A 23,778-nucleotide genomic window follows, 5' to 3' on the forward strand; every position below is an offset into this window, starting at 1 on the left:
TTTTATTTCTTCAGTTTTTTTATTATTTATAAGAAAGTGAAGACCTCTTTAAATTTAGATCCATATTTTAGCCCATCACTTAAAAAAGATGAAAACAAATATAAATATTTATAAAATTTAAATAAAATTAATCTTTTGTAAATAACTAATATGTATTTTGATTTATATATAATTTTTTTGAATCAGAATAATATTATTATCATTATTTGTTGAAGTATGTTTTTTCTGATAATATATATATATTTTTTTTTATTATGTACTTTTATAATTTAATATTTTAAAAAATTTTTATAATAATTTTAATTTTAAAAATAAATAATATATTAATAAAAAAATAAAAATAAATTCTTAAAAAACAATAAAAAAACGCCTGCGTGTTGAGCCGCTAGTTACTGTAATTCTGTAAAGATAAAAATTTAGATTTGTTCTATCTTGCGCATCAAGTAGCAAAGACGTGTATCCCTAGGCTCCTGCAAATAATCCGCATTTTGACGCTGCAGAAAAGTAGAGGCCTGAAAATGCATTGTTCTCTCGAGTCTCGCGAAACAAAGAATAAAAAGAAGAATAATAAATGGAAAAGCCCTATGATCTCGATACACGGAAAAGAGAAATGCATCTTCATTGTACGAGTTATGAGATGGAAGCGGAATTCCAACGCCGCTTGTTTGCACCAGAATCGCCTTCACCATTCATTCGGTATACGAATCCATTATTGCGCCGCCCCCACCAAGAACGCCAAGAACAGAGGAGTAGTAGAAACTGGCTCCATCTTCCGGTGGAACTCATTCTTATCATCTTCGAGAAGCTCGGAGCCATAGAGGTTCTCACCAGTGTCCAGCGAGTGTGCATGCTCTGGCGGACCATCTGCAAGGATCCGTACACGTGGCGCGTGATCAACATGCGCGTCTTGGGGTTTCCCAAATTCATGGACTACCAATTGAGTTCGCTGTGCCGCCGTACCATCGAACGCAGCTGCGGTCTCTTGGTGGAGATAAGTATTGACTATTTTGCTACCGAGGATCTCCTCAACGACATCGCTAATTCGTAAGTGCATCTATACATACATATATACGTATACATGTACATATTCTATTGTGGAAAATTGTAGATTATGGATTCTCAACAAAAAATTCTCATAACTTGGAAGTGACTAACGTACACTTGATAAACAAATATTTTAATTTAGTATCAAATTAGTTAGTGTTATATTTATGCTTGGTTTGGTAAACAATTTTAGAAAAGCATAATGTAGTGAGCTGCTAGACGCCCACACTTTTTAATAAGTGCACTACTAATTTCAAATAATAAAAAATTATATGTTTATAATTAAGAGCTCGTGGGTTTAGAGTTTTTCTATTTGGCAAAAAAAAATTATTATTAATTGTACTTATTAAAAGTTATTTTTCTTAAAAATTTAATTTAATATTTTTAAATTTAAAATTTAAAATCTTATCTAAATAATAATAAAAAATAATAAATTTTATTAGCCATATACAATGCATTATAAAATTCATTTTAATAATAATGTGTGAATGTGTGATTGTATTGGTGATTTTATATACAGTTGTGGAAGTCGTCTTCGACGTTTACGACTTAAGAAGTGCTTCACACACGAATCAAATAGACTGATGTATGACTTAGCTAAAAAGTTTCCTTTGCTTGAGGAGCTTGATATTACCCATTGCTACTGGTGGTTTTACCCTATTTCTTTAGAATCTTTTGGTCAAGCTTGCCCTCTTCTAAAAACCTTGAAATTCAACCACCACCGCCAACATTTTTATTATGATCGCATTTCTTCTTGTTACGTCCGCGAAGATAATGCATATGCATATGCTATTGCACGAAGCATGCCACAGTTACGCCATCTCCAACTTCTTGGAAGCACGTTGGATTATGATGGTTTGCATGCTATTCTTAACGGTTGTCCACATCTGGAATCTCTAGATCTATGTCACTGTATCAACCTTGATACGAAAAGAGAAATAATAATAGAAATGTTGCAAGGAAGAATCATGAATTTTAGACTTCCAATTCTAGGTGCATCAACAATTGACTATGAGTTTTGTTCGTTACTACCTTATGAAAAGGCAATCCAGAATCAGGATTTCAACTCTTTAGCATGGGAATGGCACCGGTTTCATCAAGCTAGCATGAAGAATAAAAACATAGTCAAACTTGGCTTAGTAGTAAAATATGAAGACGAGGAGGTTTGGGAGGATATCCATATGATATGGGTCACTATGAAAATGAGAAGAAGGCATAGACGAGAGAGTAGTAATAATTTCAAAGCGCTTCAAAGATCACGCCAGAAAAGGAAAGAAACACGGAGAAGAAAAGGAAAGAAACATTAACCTCAGAAGCATGTGTTTTGGAGAGGAATTACAATTATTATTCTGAAGATTGAATTCAAGAACAAGACGAGTGTGGGAGGATAGAGATATCATATGGCCAAATTTTGAAAACTATAAGATGTGCAATTGATGATTTAATTTTCTAGCTATTTTGAGTGTTTATTATTGGTTTTGTTGGTTTGGTACAAGATATTATTTGTTGATATAAGAAATTAAATATGATATTTTTTTGTCGCATTGTTTATTTTCTTGTCTTGTCTTTGATGACTATACCAAACAAGTTTTATAGATATGTCGTAAAAGATTTTTGTATTTAATATTGAGTAAACTAACTAAGAAGTGTTACAACTATGCTTAGAATTTTGCTTTTGGCAGTGACAGGTTAATATCTTGGTCTATGATTAATGCCAACAAGAAATTACATTCTCAGTTGAAGAATTTTGCTTTGCTTTGTTCTGTTGTATCTATTTCACGAGTTGGATTTGGTTTAATAATGTCTTGTATTGGATCACCTCTGATACTTTTAGTTCTGGACTCTATTAATATTCTATTATGTTTTCCCTTACTTTCCTCCTTGGGTGATTATATAGTGAGTAATTAATTGACAAAAAGAAGTAGGATTACTGAGTAATTAATTCCAAATGAACTTTAGAATCTTCACCAAAAATCTTCTTCTTCCATTCATCATGGCATTGTGGCACACAACAAAAGGCAGAGGGGGCAAGAATAGAAGGTAGCAAACATCACTTTAGTTTTAGTGGGTAATTTATTTGAAGTAATATAATCTGGTGTCTAAAAAAAATTCTCGGTTCAAGTTGAATAAAGAGAAGTAAAGTAATTGAAATTGATATAAAAATTCTCAATGATGAATCAATTTTAAATTGAATATATAATAAAACACAAACTAATAGTTAAAAAACCATAGCATTCACCTAAATTATTTCCTCTGCCTTTAAGGTGTTAGGAATTTTGACAACCTCAATATTTATCATTAGTTTTAACTTTATTCACAATATTTGAAAATTTTGAATTTCATACTTAATATTTACACAAGTTTTCAATTTTATCTTTTTTAATAAATATTATTATTTATTATTTATTATTTTTTTTAACTTTACTTACAATAGTTATATTATCAGGAATTTATCATGTATTTTTATTACACCTCCTATATTATATTATTATTTAGCAAACATTTACTAAATTAACAATGAGAAAAATAAAAAAAATCAACTTTAGAATGAAAAGAACTATCCGCGCGCATACACATTAAAATGAACGTCGTTTGACTTAGTTAATAAGAAACAAGTAATGAGAGAGTAGCTATGAGACACTGAGGTCGCGATACAGCAGCAGCGGTAGTGATACAGGATTGCGAAAGAGCGGTTGCAACAAAAATAAAAAAATTTAAAATGATGATTAAACTTAATTAATTCAAAATTTAATTTTTAAAATTAATTTTTATTTTTTAATCTATTATTTATATTGTTAAAAAAAAGTTGTTTTCCTGTTCTTTCTCATTTTCAAAACACTTCTAATAATAGATAAAGAATGTTTGTACAATTTTTTCCGTATATTTTTGTTATATACTTATAAAAAGACAAATTTATTTATTTTATTTCTATTCTTATTAATTAATTTTAATACTTATCAATTATTGCTTTTAATAAAAAAAAGTTAGAAAGTAAATATTTTTTATTAATATTAGTCAATATCTTAATTTTAAATTTAGAATCTAAAATTTAATACTTTAAATTTAAAATATTATCTAAATATTAATAATGAATAATAAATTTTATTAGTGACAAAACGCATAGTAACATTCCTTTTGATAATAATTTTATATACAGTTGTGGAAGTGGTCTTGGACATTTACAACTTACCAAGTGCTACGACCGTATATCAAATAAAGTGTTGTGTGACTTGGCTAAAAAGTGTCCTTTGATTAGCTGAAAGTCCTATTCTTATTGGAGTACTCTCAAGATTAATTGACAATTGAGGATTATTAAGTTTAGTTGTCCCTTACTAAGTAAGGAAAAGTTAAACAAGTTAGAACGCTGTTCTATCCACAAGTTCCAAACCACTCTTGGGAGAATTGGTGTTAGTGACTAGAGAGCAATCCAACAATAAACTCAATTACAATTTTTCTCTTGAGCATTCCAACTCAAGGGTTCCTTTCACTCAACTCCCCATCAAGTTAGAGAACTACTCGCTCATTGTAATTGTAAAATTTATAATATAAAAAAGAGAATTAAAGAAAGACATGATAAATAATGGTCAAAAGATTAATTAAAAATAGAAGTAATTCTTATATTAATAAATGCTAAAACAATCCAATAGTAAAATTAAGTACATTAAGGAACATGGAAGAGTAAGAGACAAGTAAAGAGAACGAACTAGAATGTCGAAGTCTTGATGAGGCAATAACTCTTCTCAATATCCCAATGCAAAAACAATGAAAAATAATGAATCCTAAAAACTATAAATGTATAGAGAGAAAACTTAGAGAAGTAACGAATCCTAAAAACTATAAATGTATAGAGAAAAAACTTAGAGAAGAAAAAAAGCATTCATTTTAAATTAGTCATTATATATTTATATATATTTATTTTATATTTTAATATATATTTTATATAAATAATTATTTTATAACTAATTTTTAATATATATCTAAGTTGATTTCTGTGAGGTAAACATTTAAATGGTCAAGTTACAATCTTTTATTTTATGTATTTAATTTTTTAAAATTTTTATTTTGTCTGCCTTGAGGCGCAACTCCATTGTAATGGCAGGATTTTGTATGGTTACTCTCAGGGCCACATATATAACCTCTTAGCTAAGAAAGTTTTCATTAGGGGTGATCATATAGGTGGAGTAAAATTAGATTTGATGTGATTTAAATTTTGTTCGAAATATATATTAAGTCTATTTATTAGACTCGAATTCGGCCCTAAATCCGATAAAACTTACATATTTTCGAGCTATGATTATGCTGAGTAAAAATCAGATAAAATTGGGCCATTAATATTATCTTCTTGTAAGTTAGCACGTGAAAATATCCAAATTTTTAAGACTCCAACCATTATTTGACATGATAAAATTCACTGAGAGAACATTTTCTGTGTTAGACAGAGGGGCCGAGGAAGAGGAAGGATAGAGAGCAACGATTGAGATGCTTCTGTATGATCGTTTGGAATATCTGACTGGAAATGAATAGAAGGATATTTTAGAATATAAACAAAGGTGTTGAAGAAATCACTCATATGACTATGTTGAGCCACTATAAATGGAGAGGTGTAGACCCCTTTAACTATTGATGACAATGTCGGAGATGACAAGAGATTTTTTTTAATGTTGTTGCGTTTCTTTATTTTGGCTTTTGTTTCTGTTTGACTGCTCCACTGTATTGTGTTGAGTTTTTTATTTTCAAGAAAAAAAAATTTAAAATATAACAAGAACCAAACCTTCCCTAAAATTAAAGCATAACCACAATCAATACTAATATTGTCTAATAACATTAAATATTAAAATCAATACAAATAATATAATATTATGCATTAGTCTAAAGTCTTACGCATTTTAAATATAAAATATTAACTTATAGTCTTATAATGACTAATAACACAAAATATTAAGGTTTACAATACTTAAATTCCACGTAAGAATAGTCATCATCTATCCATCACTAATAACACAAAATATTAATTATATATGATCAATAATGACCGGGCCACCAGACCGAATTCGGATGACCCAAACCATGACCCGGATTCGACCCAAAATAATGACCAAATCTATCAAATCTAGTTTTGAGACCTTTACCCGACCCTAAATTAATAAAATCACACCAAATTAACTCTTAAAAAGTTCGAAACCAGGCTGGATCTTCGGATCGAGCCGGATCATAAACACCCCTAATAAACACCCCTAATTTTCATGACACCAGTACCATGACTTACCTCAAAATTTCATCCAACTCAAACCCTATTCCTTCTTTTGTTCTTTCTAGCTTGCGCCTCAAGTAGCAAACACGTGTATATAAATAAGCATTGTTCTCTCGAGTCTCGCGAAACGGCAAAAAGAGAAATGCATCTTCATTGTCCGAGTTATGCGATAGAAGCGGAATTCCAACGCCGCTTGTTTACACCTCCATCATTCATTTGGTATACGAATCCATTATTGCGCCGCCCCCACCAAGAACGCCAAGAAGAGAGGAGTAGTAGGAACTGGCTCCATCTTCCGGTGGAACTCATTCTTATCATCTTCGAGAAACTGGGAGCCATAGAGGTTCTCACCACTGCCCAGCGAGTGTGTATGCTCTGGCGAACCATCTGCAAGGATCCGTACACGTGGCGCGTGATCAACATGCGCGTCGTCGGGGTTCCCAAATTCATGGACTACCAATTGAGTTCGCTGTGCCGCCGTACCATCGAACGCAGCTGCGGTCTCTTGGTGGACATAAGTATTGACTATTTTGCTACCAAAGATCTCCTCAACCACATCGCTAATTCGTAAGTGCATCTATACATACATACATATACATATATATTCTATTGTGGAAAATTGTAGATTAAGGATTCTCAAAAAAAAATTCTCATAATTTATTGGAAGTGAAATCAAATTATAGTTATATTTATGCTTGGTTTGGTAAACAATTTTAGAAAAGCATGTAGTGAGATAGACGCCCACACCTTTTAATAAGTGCACTACTAAGTTCAAGTAATAAAAAAATTTGTATATTATTGAAAAGTGAAGTTGGATTGTTGATTATAAACTCTAATTTTCTCTAATAACTATCTTTTTTCTATAATGTATTTTCGTTTATGAGTGTATTTTTCACTAAAAACTCTATGTCTTAAATTTTGAGTGAGTTTTCTTTTTATAGAGGAAAAAATGTAGTATTTTCAACTCAACATATACATGTATATTTGAAGAAAATGTGATTGTGCGTGGCAGTTGAAAATCTTTGAATTTTCATAAAATTTTAATGTAATTCTCATTTGGCAATTTGATTTTCTTAACTTTCATGACACTGCAGTTTTAATTTGATAGAAATCATGTGCTTTTGTTACTTTTCTGCATTTTGTTTTTCTTTTCTAGTCCAAATAAGTTGCATTATTTACGAGTTGTCATTTGATTTTATGCATGCTTGTGTCTCTTTGATTGATTTTACCTTTATCATAATCTAAAATTTATACAAATATCACTCTTTATTTGTCTAATAATATTAGTTAACAATAATCTAAACTAGACATTTTTTTGTTAAATTTTAATAAAATAAAATCATAAACTATCATAAAAGATATGAAAATATAATTCTAATTATTAGAGAGTTATCAAGATATTATTAGCACTTTATTTGTGTTATATTCGGTAAATAAAAAATTATATGTTTATAGTTACAGCTTTTAAAGTTAAGATGTTCTTAAAAATACTTAAAAAATTATTTTTTAAAGTTAATTATATTTATTAAAAGAGTATATACCCATTTTGGTCCTCAAAGAATTTCAGACCAGACACTTTAGTCCCCAACTAAAATTAATTACTCGATTGGTCCCTAACAATAAATTTCGTCAGTCACTTAGGTCCTTTACAACGTCAACTCTAACGGAGGACAAAATAGTCCCTGACAACTTTAACATGGGACAAAATAGTCCCTCATCTCCTCTGTTCGAAAATGACACTGTTCTCTCCCAATTTCCATCATATCTCGCATAACACTAATAGTCTAACACTGTAACTTCAAGCTACACAATGCACACTCTACAACTTCAATGTTCACAGGAAAAAAAATCCTCAACTTGTTCTCAACCAATTCATACTCAGAAAACTAATGACAATGTCTCTCAACTACTTGTCGTCTTCGATGGATCCCATGAATCTATACAGCAAGTCTGTTTTGTCAAGACCCGTCGTCGTCGTTGCCATCTCCCTCCTCCTCTGCCCTATCAACTCTATGACCACATTGTCCACCATTTCGATCACTTCCTTCAGCTTCTTCTCCGAACCAATGTTCAGTAATCACTTCAGTTTTCATATGAGCGGTAACGGTGACATTGCTCATTGTACCGATAGCTTGGATGCGAGGTCGAAACTGTCTGCCAACTTGGACTTCGGGAAAGAAGGAATGAAGCACTCAATGTCTATTTCAAATGAGAATTTGTATATGATGTCTAAGGATAATCTTCTCATGATGTCCTAATGTCCAACAATCTATATTGCTTGCCAGAGAGTGGAGAAAGGCGTGCCCTTGGGATAGTTGTGGAACTTGGTCTTGAGGATGTCATGGACGTTGTCGGGGTTTGAGATGATGTTATCGACGACGTGGAAGTAGATGCTTCTGGTGGGTGAAGTGCAGAGTGGTGCGCGTAAATTGTGATCATCAACAATGGCGCCAATAGACTTGGAGCTCTCAAATGTGAATCACACTTTGTCACAACTCCACACAACTAACCAGCAAGTGCACTGGGTCGTCCAAGTAATACCTTACGTGAGTAAGGGTCGATCCCACGAAGATTGTTGGTATGAAGCAAGCTATGGTCATCTTGTAAATCTCAGTTAGGCGGATTCAACTGGTTATAATGGTTATCGAAAATAATAATAAATAAAGCATAAAATAGATGAAAGAGATACTTATGTAAATCCTTGGTGGAAATTTCAGATAAGTGTATGGAGATCTTTTGTCCTTTCTGAATCTCTACTTTGCTACTGTCTTCCTCCAATTATTTTTACTCCTTTCTATGGCAAGCTGTATGTAGGGCATCACCATTGTCAATGGCTACTTCCTACCCTCTCAGTGAAAATGGTCCAAATGCTCTGTCACAGCACGGCTAATCATCTGTCGGTTTTCGATCATGTCGGAATAGAATCCATTGATTCTTTTCCGTCTGTCACTATGCCCAACAATCGCAAGTTTGAAGCTCGTCACAGTCATTCAATCCCTGAATCCTACTTGAAATACCACAGACAAGGTTTAGACTCTCCGGATTCTCAAGAATGGCCGCCAAAAGGTTCTAGCTTATACCACGAAGATTCTGATTAAGGAATCCAAGAGATACACACTCGGTTTAAGGTAAAATGGAAGTGGTTGTCAAGCACGCGTTCATAAGGATGGATGATGATGAGTGTCACGGATCATCACATCCATCAGGTTGAAGTGCAGCAAATATCTTAGAATAAGAATAAGCTTGAATCGAATAAAAGAATAATAGTAATTGCATTAATTCTCGAGGTACAGCAGAGCTCCACACCTTAATCTATGGTGTGTAGAAACTCCACCGTTGAAAATACATAAGTGATCAAGGTTCAGGCATGGCCGAATGGCCAGCCCCCAAAGTCTAAGAACTAAACGTCCAAAGATAGATACCAAGATGTCTAATACAATAGTAAATTGTCCTATTTATACTAGACTAGTTACTAGGGTTTACAGAAATAAGTCTAAATGCAGAAATCCACTTCCGGGACCCACTTTGGTGTGTGCTTGGGCTGAACTTGAGCTTTACACGTGCAGAGGCTTCTTTTGGAGTTAAACACCAAGTTGTAACGTGTTTTTGGCGTTTAACTCTGGTTTGTGACGTGTTTCTGGCGTTTTACTCCAGAATGCAACATGGAACTGGCATTGAACGCTAGTTTGCGTCGTTTAAGCTCGAACAAAGTACGTACCATTATATATTGCTGGAAAGCCCTAAATGTCCACTTTCCAACGCAGGTGAGAGCGCACCATTTGGAGTTATGTAGCTCCAGAAAATCCATTTTGAGTGCAGGGAGGTCAGAATCCAACAACATTAGCAGTCCTTTGTCAGCTTGAATCAGATTTTTGCTCAGGTCCCTCAATTTTAGCCAGAAAATACCTGAAATCACAGAAAAATACACAAACATATAGTAAAGTCCAGAAATGTGAATTTTTCATAAAAACTAATGAAAACATCCCTAAAAGTAGCTAGATCCTACTAGAAACTACCTAAAAACAATGCCAAAAAGCGTATAAATTATCCGCTCATCACAACACCAAACTTAAATTGTTGCTTGTCCCCAAGCAACTGAAAATCAATTAGAATAAAAAAAAGAGAATATACTATAAATCTCAAAACATCAATGAATATTAGTTCTAACTAGATGAGCGGGACTTGTAGCTTTTTGCTTCTGAACAGTTTTGGCATCTCACTTTATCCTTTGAAGTTTAGAATGATTGGCATCTATAGGAACCCAGAATTCAGATAGTGTTATTAATTCTCCTAGTTAAGTATGTTGATTCTTGAACACAGCTACTTTTATGAGTCTTGGCCGTGGCCCTAAGCACTTTGTTTTCCAGTATTACCACCGGATACATAAATGCCACAGACACATGACTGGGTGAACCTTTTCAGATTGTGACTCAGCTTTGCTAAAGTCCCCAATTAGAGGTGTTCAGAGCTCTTAAGCACACTCTTTTTGCTTTGAATCACGACTTTAACCACTCAGTCTCAAGCTTTTCACTTGGACCTGCATGCCACAAGCACATGGTTAGGGACAACTTGATTTTAGCCGCTTAGGCCTGGAATTTATTTCCTTGGGCCCTCCTATCCATTGATGCTCAAAGCCTTGGATCCTTTTTACCCTTGCCTTTTGGTTTTAAGGGCTATTGGCTTTTTCTGCTTGCTTTTTCTTTTTCTTTTATATTTTTTTCGCCACTTTTTTTTCGCAAGCTTTTGTTATTCATTGCTTTTTCTTGCTTCAAGAATCAATTTTATGATTTTTCAGATCATCAATAACATCTCTTGTTCATCATTCTTTCAAGAGCCAACAATTTTAACATTCATAAACAACAAGATAAAAAAATGCACTGTTCAAGCATTCATTCAGAAAACAAAAAGTATTGTCACCACATCAATATAATTAAACTAATTTCAAGGATGAATTCGAAACTCATGTACTTCTTGTTCTTTTGTATTAAAAACATGTTTCATTTAAGAAAGGTGAAGGATTCATAGAATTATTCATAGCCTTAAGACAATTACTAAATACTAATGATCATGTAGTAAAGGCACAAACATAGACAAACATGAAGTTCATAAACCGAAAAACAGAGAGATAAGAACAAGGGGTTAAGGAATGAGTCCACCTTAGTGATGGTGGCGCCTTCTTCTTGAAGGACCAATGGTGTTCTTGAGCTCCTCTATGTCTCTTCCTTGCCTTTGTTGCTTGATCCCTAGTGATTTTGGTGCTCCTATCCTTAGTTGCTCCCAATAATTGTGTGGAGGAAAATGTATCCCCTGAGGTATCTCAGGGATTTCTTGATGAGGGAATTCCTCATGCTCTTGTTGAGGTCCATGAGTGTGCTCTCTTGATGTGCAGTCAAATGCTCTACTACTGAGCTTTGGACCCTTGAGATGAATCTCTCCATCTCCTATGACTCGGAGGTGGAAGCAATTGTCTTCCCTTTTCTCTTTTTATAGGTTTTTCCGGCCTTAGGTGCCATAAATGGTTATGGAAAAACAAAAAAGCTATGCTTTTACCACACCAAACTTAAAATATTGCTCATCCTTGAGCAAAAGAAGAAAGAATATGAGAAGAAGAGGAAGAAAATGGAGGAGATGGAGGGAGGTTTATGGTTCGGTCATGTAGGGTGGGATTGAGTGGGAAAGAGATTTTGAATTTGAAGGTAGGTGGGGTTTATGAGGAAGAGTAGATGGATGTGAGTGGTGAATAGGTGATGGGGAAGAGTGATTGAGGTGATTGGTGAATTATGTTTGGGAAAGAGTGTTATGAAAAGGTGTGAGAGAGAGGGAGAAGGTAGGTGGGAATCCTGTGGGGTCCACAGATCCTGAGATGTCAAGGATTTATCTTCCCTGCACCAATTAGGCATGTAAAACGCCCTCTGCATGCAATCCTGGCGTTTAACGCCAGACTGAAGCTTGTTTCTGGCATTAAACGCCCAAATGTAGCATGTTTCTGGCGTTTAATGCCAGCCTGATGCTTGTTGCTGGCGTTAAACGCCAGCTTTCCTCAGGGTGCAATCCTGGCGTTTAAACGCCAGACTGCTGCTTGTTTCTGGCGTTGAACGCCAGCCAGATGCTCCTTACTGGCGTTTAAACGCCAGTAAGCTCTTCCTCCAGGGTGTGCTGTTTCTTCTACTGTTTTTTATTCTGTTTTTAATTTTAGCAATTGTTTTGTGACTTCACATGATCATAAACCTAATAAAACATAAAAGAACAATAGAAATATAGATAAATAAAAATTGGGTTGCCTCCCAATAAGCGCTTCTTTAATGTCAATAGCTTGACAGTGAGCTCTCATGAAGCTCACATATCATCATAGCATTGTTGGGACCTCCCAACACCAAACTTAGAGTTTGAATGTGGGGGTTCAACACCAAACTTAAAGTTTGGTTGTGGCCTCCCAACACCAAACTTAGAGTTCAATTGTGGGGACTTTGTTTAACTCTGTATTGAGAGAAGCTTTTCATGCTTCCTCTCCATGGTTGCAGAGGAAGATCATTGAGCTTTAAACACAAGGTAGTCCCCATTCAATTGAAGAACTAACTCTCCTCTGTCAACATCAATCACAACTCCTGCTGTGGCTAGGAAGGGTCTTCCAAGAATAATGGATTCATTCTCATCCTTCTCAGTGTCTAAGATTATGAAATCAGCAGGGATGTAAAGGCCTTTAACCTTCACTAACACGTCCTCTACCAATCCATAAGCTTGTCTTATTGACTTGTCTGCCATCTCTAATGAGAATGTGGCGGCCTGTACCTCAAAGATCCCCAACTTCTCCATTACAGAGAGTGGCATAAGATTTATACCTGACCTCAGGTCACATAGAGCCTTCTCAAAGGTCATGGTGCCTATAGTACAGGATATTAAGAATTTACCAGGATCTTGTTTCTTTTGAGGTAGAGTTTGCTGAACCCATGTATCTAGTTCACTAATGAGCAAGGGATGTTCACTTTTCCAAGTCTCATTACTAAATAACTTGGCATTCAGCTTCATGATGGCTCCTAGATATTGAGCAACTTGCTCTTCAGTTACACCTTCATCCTCTTCAGAAGAAGAATAGTTCTCAGAGCTCATGAATGGTAAAAGGAGGTTCAATGGAATCTCTATGGTCTCTAGGTGAGTCTCAGATTCCTTAGGTTCCTCAATTTGGAACTCCTTTTTGTTCAAAGGACGTCTCAGGAGGTCTTCCTCACTGGGATTCACGTCCTTCTCCTCCTTTGTGCATTCGGCCATATTGACAATATCAATGGCCTTGCACTCTCTTTTTGGATTCTCTTCTGTATTGCTTGGAAGAGTACTAGGAGGAGTTTCAGTGATTTTCTTACTCAGCTGGCCCACTTGTGCCTCCAAATTTCTGATGGAGTACCTTGTTTCACTCATGAAACTTAAAGTGGCCTTAGATAAATCAGAGACTATGTTTACTAAGCTAGAGGGGTTCTGCTCAGAATTCTCTATCTGTTGCTAAGAAGATGATGGAAAAGGCTTGCTATTGCTAAGCCTGTTTCTTTCACCATTATTAAAGCCTTGTTGAGGCTTTTGTTGATCCTTCCATGAGAAATTTGGATGATTTCTCCATGAGGAGTTATAGGTGTTCCCATAGGGTTCACCCATGTAATTAACCCCTGCCATTGCAGGGTTCTCAGGATCATAAGCTTCTTCTTCAGAAGATGCCTCTTTAGTACTGTTGGATGCATTTTGCCATCCATTCAGACTCTGAGAAATCATGTTGACTTGCTAAGTCAACATTTTGTTCTGAGCCAATATGGCATTTAGAGCATCAATTTCAAGAACTCCCCTCTTCTGAGGCGTCCCATTACTCACAGGATTCTTCTCAGAGGTGTACATGAATTGGTTATTTGCAACCATGTCAATGAGTTCTTGAGCTTCTATAGGCATTTTCTTTAGGTGAATGGATCCACCTACAGAATGGTCCAGTGACATCTTAGAGAACTCAGATAGACCATAATAGAATATATCCAAAATGGTCCACTCTGAAAGCATGTCAGCAGGACACTTTTCGGTCAACTGTTTGTATCTTTCCCAAGCTTCATAGAGGGATTCACCATCTTTTTGCTTGAAGGTCTGAACATCCACTCTAAGCTTGCTCAGCTTTTGAGGAGGAAAGAACTTAGCCAAGAAGGCCGTGACCAGCTTATCCCAAGAGTCCAGGCTATCTTTAGGTTGTGAGTCTAACCATGTTTTAGCTCTGTCTCTTACAGCAAAAGGAAAAAGCATGAGCCCGTAGACTTCAGGATCTACTCCATTAGTCTTAACAGTCTCACAGATCTGCAAGAACTCAGTTAAAAACTGATAGGGATCTTCTAATGGAAGTCCATGAAACTTGCAGTTCTGTTGCATTAGAGCAACTAGTTGAGGCTTCAGCTCAAAATTGTTTGCTCCAATGGCAGGGATTGAGATGCTTCTTCCATAAAAATTGGAAGTAGGTGTAGTATAATCACCAAGCATCCTCCTTGTGCCTCCACCATTGTTATTGGGTTCGGCTATATTTCTCTCTTTTTCGAGATTCTCTATAAGGTTTTCTCTGGATTGTTGTGCTTTAGCTTCTTCTTCAGAGTCCTTTTAGGTTCAGGATCTGCTTCAATAAGAATGTCCTTGTCCTTGCTCCTGCTCATATAAAAAAGAAGAGAACAGAAAAGAAAGAGGAATCCTCTATGTCACAGTATAGATATTCCTTTATATTAGTAGAAGAAAGAAAAGAATAGAAGAAGGAGAACAGAAAAATTCGAACACAGAGAGGAAGAGAGGGTTCGAATTTTAAGATGAAGAGAAGTGTTAGTAAATAAATAAAATAAATAGAAAGAGATGAGAGGGAGAGAATTTCAAAAATTATTTTTGAAAAATAATAAGTGATTTTCGAAAATTAAGAGAAGGAATAAAATTAAAATTAAAGTTTGCAACAATTAGTTAATTAAAAGAATTTTGAAAAAGAGGGAGGTGATTTTCGAGAATTAGAGAGAGAAAAGTAGTTAGGTGATTTTGAAAAAAGATAAGAAACAACAAAAAGTCAATTAGTTAGTTGAAAAAGATTTGAAAGTCAATTTTGAAAAGATAAGAAGTTAGAAAAGATTTTGAAATCAATTTTGAAAAAGATATGATTGAAAAAGATTTGATTTTTAAAATTAAAATTGATTACTTGACTAACAAGAAACTAAAAGATATGATTCTAGAATTTAAAGATTGAACCTTTCTTAACAAGAAAGTAACAAACTTCAAATTTTTGAATCAATCACATTAATTGTTAGTAAAGTTTTTGAAAATCATGAAATAAAGATAAAAAAAAGATTTTGAAAAATATTTTCAAATTTTCGAAAATCATAAAAGAAAAATGAAAAAGATTTGATTTTTGAAAAAGATTTTGGAAAGATAAGATTTTTAAAATTGAAATCTTGACTTGACTAACAATAAACAACTTATTTTAAAAATTTTTAACAAAGTCAACCCAAAGATTTCGAAATTTATGAGAGAAATAAGGAAAAGATTTTTTTTTTTTGAATTTTTAATGATGAGAGAGAAAAACACAAATATGACTCACAACATGAAGAATTAAGATCAAAACAAAGAAAACATGCAAGAACACTATGAATATCAAGATGAACACCAAGAACACTTTGAAGATCAAGATGAATATTAAGACTTATTTTTGAAAAATTTTCAAGAAAAGAAAAACATGCAAGACACCAAACTTAGAAATTTTTCATGTTTAGACACTATGAATGCAAAAATGCATATGAAAAAATAACAAAAGACACAAAAAAAGAAAATATAAAGATCAAACAAGAAGACTTATCAAGAACAACTTGAAGATCATGAAGAACACCATGCATGAATTTTAAAAATATGCAATTGACACCAAACTTAAAAATTGACTCAAGATTCAAACAAGAAACACAAAATATTTTTTATTTTAAGATTTTATAATTTTTTTGGATTTTTCGAAAATTACTTTTTGGAAAAACGAAAACAAAGAAAAAAAATCTTGAAAGAATTTTGAAAACTTTTTGAAAAGAAAATTACCTAATCTGAGAAACAAGATGAACCGTCAGTTGTCCAAACTCAAACAATCCCCGACAACGGCGCCAAAAACTTGGTGCTCTCAAACGTGAATCACACTTTGTCACAACTCCGCACAACTAACCAGCAAATGCACTAGATCGTCCAAGTAATACCTTACGTGAGTAAGGGTCGATCCCACGGAGATTGTTGGTATGAAGCAAGCTATGGTCATCTTGTAAATCTCAGTTAAGCGGATTCAAATGGTTATAATGGTTATCGAAAATAATAATAAATAAAGCATAAAATAGATGAAAGAGATACTTATGTAAATCCTTGGTGGAAATTTCAGTAAGTGTATGGAGATCCTTTGTCCCTTCTGAATCTCTGCTTTCCTACTGTCTTCGTCCAATCATTCTTACTCCTTTCTATGGCAAGCTGTATGTAGGGCATCACCATTGTCAATGGCTACTTCCCATCCTCTCAGTGAAAATGGTCCAAATGCTCTATCACAGCACGACTAATCATCTGTCGGTTCTCGATCATGTCGGAATAGAATCCATTGATTCTTTTGCGTCTGTCATTACGCCCAACAATCGCGAGTTTGAAGCTCGTCACAGTCATTCAATCCCTAAATCCTACTCGGAATACCACAGACAAGGTTTAGACTTTCCGGATTCTCAAGAATGGCCGCCAAAGGGTTCTAGCTTATACCACGAAGATTCTGATTAAGGAATCCAAGAGATACACGCTCGGTCTAAGGTAAAACGGAAGTGGTTGTCAAGCACGCGTTCATAAGGATGGATGATGATGAGTGTCACGGATAATCACATCCATCAGGTTGAAGTGCAGCGAATATCTTAGAATAAGAATAAGCTTGAATCGAATAGAAGAACAATAGTAATTGCATTAATTCTCGAGGTACAGCAGAGCTCCACACCTTAATCTATGGTGTCTAGAAACTCCACCGTTGAAAATACATAAGTGATCAAGGTTCAGGCATAGCCGAATGGCCAGCCTCCAAAGTCTAAGAACTAAACGTCCAAAGATAGATACCAAGATGTCTAATACAATAGTAAAATGTCCTATTTATACTAGACAGTTGAGAGTGCGCCATTTGGAGTTCTATAACTCTAGAAAATCCATTTCGAGTACAGGGAGGTCAGAATCCAACAACATTAACAGTCCTTTGTCAGCCTGAATCAGATTTTTGCTCAGGTCCCTCAATTTCAGCCAGAAAATACCTGAAATCACAGAAAAATACACAAACATATAGTAAAGTCCAGAAATATGAATTTTGCATAAAAACTAATGAAAACATCCCTAAAAGTAGCTAGATCCTACTAGAAACTACCTAAAAACAATGCCAAAAAGTGTATAAATTATCCGCTCATCACAGAGGAGGTGGATGTACCAGTTATAGAGTTTTAGGAAGTGTGTGGTCCATAAAATGTTGAGGTATGTGAGACACGTGTGGCAATTACACCATGGCTTAATCTTGGAGGTAAAGAAAAGGAAGGAAAAGATGGAACAAAAAACTGTGAAGGTGAAGAAGGAGAGTATGAATGTTAGGGTTATGTGAGATATGATAAAAATTGGAGAAGAATAGCGTCCTTTTCGAATAAAGGGGTAAGGGATCATTTCGTCTCTTGTTAGAGTTGTCAGTGATCATTTTGTTCCTTGTTAGAGTTGTCAGGGACCATTTTGTCTTCTGTTAGAGTTGACGGAGCCAAGGACCTAAGTGACTAACGGAATTAATTGTTAGGGACCATTCGAATAATTAATTTTAGTTGAAGACTAAAGTGTCTGGTCCAAAATTCTTTGAGAACCAAAATGGGTATATACTCTTATTAAAATTAAAAAGTCTGATATAATAAAAAAAATCTTAATTATAAAAATTATTTTATTAAATATAATATTATTATTTGTATTTATTAAAAGTTTTTTTTTCAAATATAGGTTTACAATTTTAAGTAAACTATATTTCAAAAGACAGTTCTAATAATAGAAAAAGAATATTTGTAAAAATTTTTCTGTATATTTTTCTTATACTTATAAAAGTCAAATTTATTTATTTTATTTCTGTTTTTATCAATTAATTTTAAGAGAAAGTCTAAGGCTGTCAGCAGTTTTATTAAAATTTGACCAACATTTTATCAGCAAGAAAAAAGTGAACAATTTTATACCATTAGATGTAATTTCATACCATTACAAATATTAATGATGGCTACAAATTACAAAATTTGTTGATTCCTAGCACTCCTCGAATTTTAATTCCTATCAATTATATGTTTAGTAAAAACACTATATTAGAGAGTCAATATTTTAATTTTATACTACTAAAATTTTAAATTTAAAATATTATCTAAATATTGATAAAAAATAATAAATTTTATTAATCATACAACAAGGGATGAACGCGAATCGGATCAGATACAACAACAACAAAGCCTTGTCCCACTAAGTGGGGTCGGCTACATGAATCAAACGACGCCATTGTGTTCTGTCATGTATCATGTCTACAGAGAGACCGTTTACATGTAGATCTCGTTTGACCACCTCATGGATGGTCTTCTTAGGTCTTCCTCTGCCTTTCGCCCTTTGTCCATCTTCCATCTCATCCACCCTCCTGACTGGATGTTCTATCGGTCTTCTTCTCACATGTCTAAACCACCTGAGACGCGATTCAACCATCTTTTCCACAATGGGTGCTACTCCAACTCTCTCCCTTATATCTTCATTCCTTATTTTATCCAATCGCGTATGACCACTCATCCATCTCAACATTTTCATCTCTGCCATACTCAGCTTATGTTCGTGCTCCCCTTTAGCCGCCCAACACTCCGTACCATACAGCATAGCCGGTCTTATAGTGGTGCGATAGAATTTACCTTTAAGTTTTAAAGGCACTTTTTTGTCGCATATAAAACCAGATGCACTCCGCCATTTTGACCAACCTGCTTGGATCCTATGATTTACATCCTGTTCAATCTCTCCATTATCCTGTATGATGCACCCAAGATACTTAAAACTTTTAACTTTTCTTAGGATGTTTTCTCCAATCTTCACCTCTATATTGGGGTTTTCCCTTCTCAGACTGAACTTACATTCCATATATTCCATCTTGCTACGGCTTATGCGCAGACCATATACTTCTAAAGCTTCTCTCCATAACTCCAACTTCTTATTTAGGTCTTCCCTTGACTCTCCCATAAGGACGATATCATCGGCAAAAAGTATGCACCATGGCAGAGGCTCTTGGATGTGCTCTGTGAGTACTTCCAAGACTAATGTGAAAAGGTATAGACTTAAGGATGATCCCTGGTGTAATCATATACCAATAGGGAATTTCTTCGTCACACCACCTTGAGTCTTCACACTAGTTGTGGCCCCATCATACATGTCTTTAATTGCCCGAATATATGCGATCCTTACTCTCCTCTTTTCTAAAACCTTCCATAAGACCTCCCTTGGTACCCTATCATACACTTTTTTCAAATCAATAAACACCATATGTAGATCCCTTTTATTACTACGATACCTCTCCATCATCCTTCTTAATAGGTTTATCGCTTCAGTGGTAGATCTTCCTGGCATAAATCCAAATTGGTTCTCTGTTACTTGTGTCACTTTTCTCAACCTCCGTTCTATCACTCTTTCCCATAACTTCATAGTATGACTCATAAGCTTAATCCCTCTATAGTTTCCGCAACTTTGTATATCCCCCTTATTCTTGTAGATAGGTACCAATGTGCTCTTTCTCCACTCATCATGAATCTTCTTTGACCTTAAAATCTCATTAAAAAGCTTGGTTAACCAGTTGATGCCTTTTTCTCCAAGACCCTTCCAAACCTCAATCGGGATATTATCAGGTCCTACTGCCCTGCCATTTTTCATCTGCTTTAGAGCCTCTTTTACCTCGAAGTCTCGAAACCTTTGATAGTAGTCAAAGTTTTGATCTTCTTCCCTTGTGCATAATCGACCAAGGCTCGGAAGAGTCTTCTGTCCCTCATTAAATAACTCGTAGAAGTAGCTCTTCCACCTTTCATTAATCTTCTCCTCTTGAGCCAATACCTCTCCATCCTTATCCTTTATGCACTTAACCTGATCCAAATCTCTCGTTCTTCTTTCCCGGCTCTTTGCGATTCTATATATACCTTTTTCTCCTTCTTTTGTGCCCAAAGACTGGTAGAGACCCTCATATGCTCTTGTTTTTGCTTCACTTACAGCCACTTTTGTCTCTTTCTTAGCTGCCCTATATTTTTCCCAGTTATCTGCATTGCGGCATAAAGACCACTCTTTAAAGCATTCCCTTTTTATCTTTATCTTTTCTTGTATACTCGCATTCCACCACCAGGACTCCTTGTCTCTTGGTCCTATTCCTTTAGATTCACCAAAATTTTCTTTTGTTGTTCTTCTAATAACTTCTGCCATCTCCCTTCACATCTCTTCCGCACTTCCATTCCCATCCCACTTTGCCTCTTCTCCTACCAGTCTTAGGAAGCTTCTTTGTTCCTCACCTTTCATCTGCCACCACCTCGTCCTTGGGTTCTTTGTATGATGTCTTTTTCTCAACTTTTGCTCAACGCAAAAATCCATGACGAGCACCCTATGTTGTGTTGTCAAACTCTCTCCCGGGATAATTTTACAGTTAATACAAAATTTTCGGTCGACTCTCCTCAACAAGAAGAAGTCGATTTGAGAGCTTGTCATGCTACTCTTATAGGTTATAAGATGTTCGTCTCTCTTTTTAAAACATGTATTTGCGATGAGAAGATCAAAGGTTGAAGAAAAGTCCAAAATAGTTTTACCCTCGACATTGATCACCCCAAAACCATGGCCTCCGTGAATACTCCCATATCCAGTCACTTCTCTCCCAACATGGCCATTTAAATCTCCTCCTAAGAAAATCTTATCTCCCAAAGGTATGCCTTGAACCAAACTCTCTAGGTCCTCCCAAAACCTTATCTTGTGTTGTCGTCTGAACCCACTTGTGGTGCATAGGCGCTAATCACATGGAAAGCACCTCCTTCCACCACAAGTTTGATAGAGATGATCCGATCTCCCACCCTCTTGACATCCACTACGTCCTTCTTCCACTGCTTATCCACAATTATTCCAACCCCATTCCTATTCTTCACCTTTCCTGTATACCAAAGTTTGAAACCAGAAGTATCCAACTCCCTAGCCTTTGCACCAACCCATTTCATTTCTTGTAGGCACATAATGTTAATCTTCCTCCTTGTCATGGTGTCCACCACCCCATGGACTTTCCTGTTAGAGTGCCTGTGTTCCATGTCCCAAATCTCAATCTTCTGTCGCTTCGACCTTTACCTTTTACTTTGTGAACTAGCTTATTTACCCTTGTCCGTTCACGAAAACGCGAGAACCCTTGCTCATTTAACACTACATCCGAGCACCGATGCAGCGGCTCTTGCTTTGACACCGTACTCGAGCCATACGGCGCGTTGCTTCCGGGCAACGACCTAGCTTTAGTGCAATAATGTCTTTGATTCATGTCATGGGGGTTCGGCTATATTTTTATGTTGGTTGCCGAAGACCTAACACAACCCTCCTCCTTTATCCGGGTTTGGGACCGGCTATGTACCACAAGTGTAACATAGGCGGATCGGATCAGATATGACCAAAATTTCGATTTGATCTGCACTAAAATTATCGGATCAGATCTAATATCCGCAATTTTTTATTTTGGATCCGATCCCATCCGCACATTTGCTGATTTGATTGGATTGGATATCGGATATATTCGCAAAACATAAAAATATTTTTAAAATCTTATTTTTATTAAAAAATATTAATAAATTTTTTTCTACTTTTTAAATATATTTATTTTTAAAAAATATTAAACATAATTTTCTTAAATAATAATATTAAAATAATATAATATATATGATAATTATTAGTTGAAATAAAACAAAAGAAAATTTTTTTTTAACTAATCCGGAATATGTGAATACCTACATAAAATTTATAATTCGATTCTATAAGTGTGATCGAATCCGATCCAATAAACTTACGGATTGAATTCGAATAAATACCGCGGATATGGAGATTAGATCCAAAAATATCCCTATTTAACAATGCATGATAAAATTCCTTTTGATAATAATGTTATGATTGTATTGGTGATTTTATATACAGTTGTGGAAGTCGTCTTCGGCGTTTACGACTTTACAAGTGCGACTACGCACGCATATCAAAAAGAGTGTTGTGTGACTCGGCTAAGAAGTTTCCTTTGCTTGAGGAGCTTGAAATTACCAATTGCCACTGTATTCTCCCGATTTCTTTAGAATCTTTTGGTCAAGCTTGCCCTCTTCTAAAAACCTTCAAATTCAGCCACCACCGACAGTATTGTTATGATGACATTTCTTCTTGTCACCTCCTCGCCGGTAATGAATATGCATATGCTATTGCACGAAGCATGCCACAATTACGCCATCTCCAACTTGTTGAAAGCAATTTGGATTATGATGGTTTGCATGCTATTCTTAACGGTTGTCCACATCTGAAATCTCTAGATTTACGTCACTGTATCAACCTTGATTTGAAAAGAAAAATAATAATAGAAATGTTGCAAGGAAGAATCAAGGATTTTAGACTTCCAATTTTAAGTGCATCAACAATTGACTATGAGTTTTGTTCTTTACTACCTTGTGAAAAGGCACTCAAGAATTCGGATTTCAACTATTTAGTAGAGCAATGGCACAGGTTTCAAGATGAAAAAATAGCCAAACTTGAATTAGTAGTAAAATATGAAGACGAGGAGGTTTGGGAGGATATCGATATGATATGGGTCACTATGAAAAATAGAAGAAGGCAAAGGCGAGAGAGTACTAAAAATTTCAAAATGCTTCAAAGATCTCGCCGGAAAAAAGAACGCCTACTGTATCCAAAGGGAAGAAACATGGAGAAAAGGCAAGCAAGATTGACCTCTGAAGCATGTGTTTTGGAGAGGAATTACAATTATTATTATCAAGATTGAATTCAAGAACAAGAGGAGGTGTGGGAGGATAGAGATATCATATGGCCAATTTTGAAAACTAAAAGATGTGCAATTGATGATTTAATTTTCTAGCTATTTTGAGTGTTTATTATTGGTTTTGTTGGTTTGGTACAAGATATTATTTGTTGATAAGGAATTAAATATGATATTTTTTTGTCGCATTGTTTATTTTCTTGCATGTCTTGTCTTTGATGACTATACCAAAAAAGATTTATAGATATGTCGTAAAAGATTTTTGTATTTAATATTGAGTAAACTAACTAATTAGAAGTGTTACAACTATGCTTGGAATTTTGCTTTTGGCAGTGACAGGTTAATATCTTGGTCTATGATTAATGCCAATAAGAAATTACATTCTCAGTTGAAGAATTTTGCTTTGCTTTGTTCTGTTTTATCTATTTCACGAGTTGGATTT

At 35.0% G+C, this 23,778-nt stretch overlaps 2 protein-coding genes and 1 pseudogene across 2 annotated transcripts; 2 read left to right on the forward strand and 1 right to left on the reverse strand.

Annotated features, from left to right (window-relative positions):
• Nucleotides 1–571: 571 nt before the first annotated feature.
• LOC148546781 (putative F-box/LRR-repeat protein 9) lies at nucleotides 572–2,444 on the forward strand. Its single transcript, XM_088499359.1, has 2 exons — nucleotides 572–1,044; nucleotides 1,565–2,444. The coding sequence occupies exons 1-2, from the start codon at nucleotides 572–574 to the stop codon at nucleotides 2,349–2,351; spliced, it is 1,260 nt and encodes a 419-aa protein (XP_088355485.1). The 3' UTR covers nucleotides 2,352–2,444.
• Nucleotides 2,445–6,437: 3,993 nt separating this feature from the next.
• Nucleotides 6,438–23,522, forward strand: LOC110266316 (putative F-box/LRR-repeat protein 9). The gene is made up of 2 exons (XM_021110703.2): nucleotides 6,438–6,862; nucleotides 22,502–23,522. Exons 1-2 carry the CDS (start codon nucleotides 6,438–6,440, stop codon nucleotides 23,340–23,342), a joined length of 1,266 nt encoding a protein of 421 aa, XP_020966362.1. The 3' UTR covers nucleotides 23,343–23,522.
• LOC148546782 (uncharacterized) lies at nucleotides 12,632–17,828 on the reverse strand (annotated as a pseudogene).
• Nucleotides 23,523–23,778: the final 256 nt, after the last annotated feature.

The sequence above is a fragment of the Arachis ipaensis genome, chromosome B9 (assembly GCF_059453495.1).
Source record: "Arachis ipaensis isolate K30076 ecotype BB chromosome B9, ASM5945349v1, whole genome shotgun sequence".
Classification (NCBI taxonomy): Eukaryota; Viridiplantae; Streptophyta; class Magnoliopsida; order Fabales; family Fabaceae; genus Arachis; species Arachis ipaensis.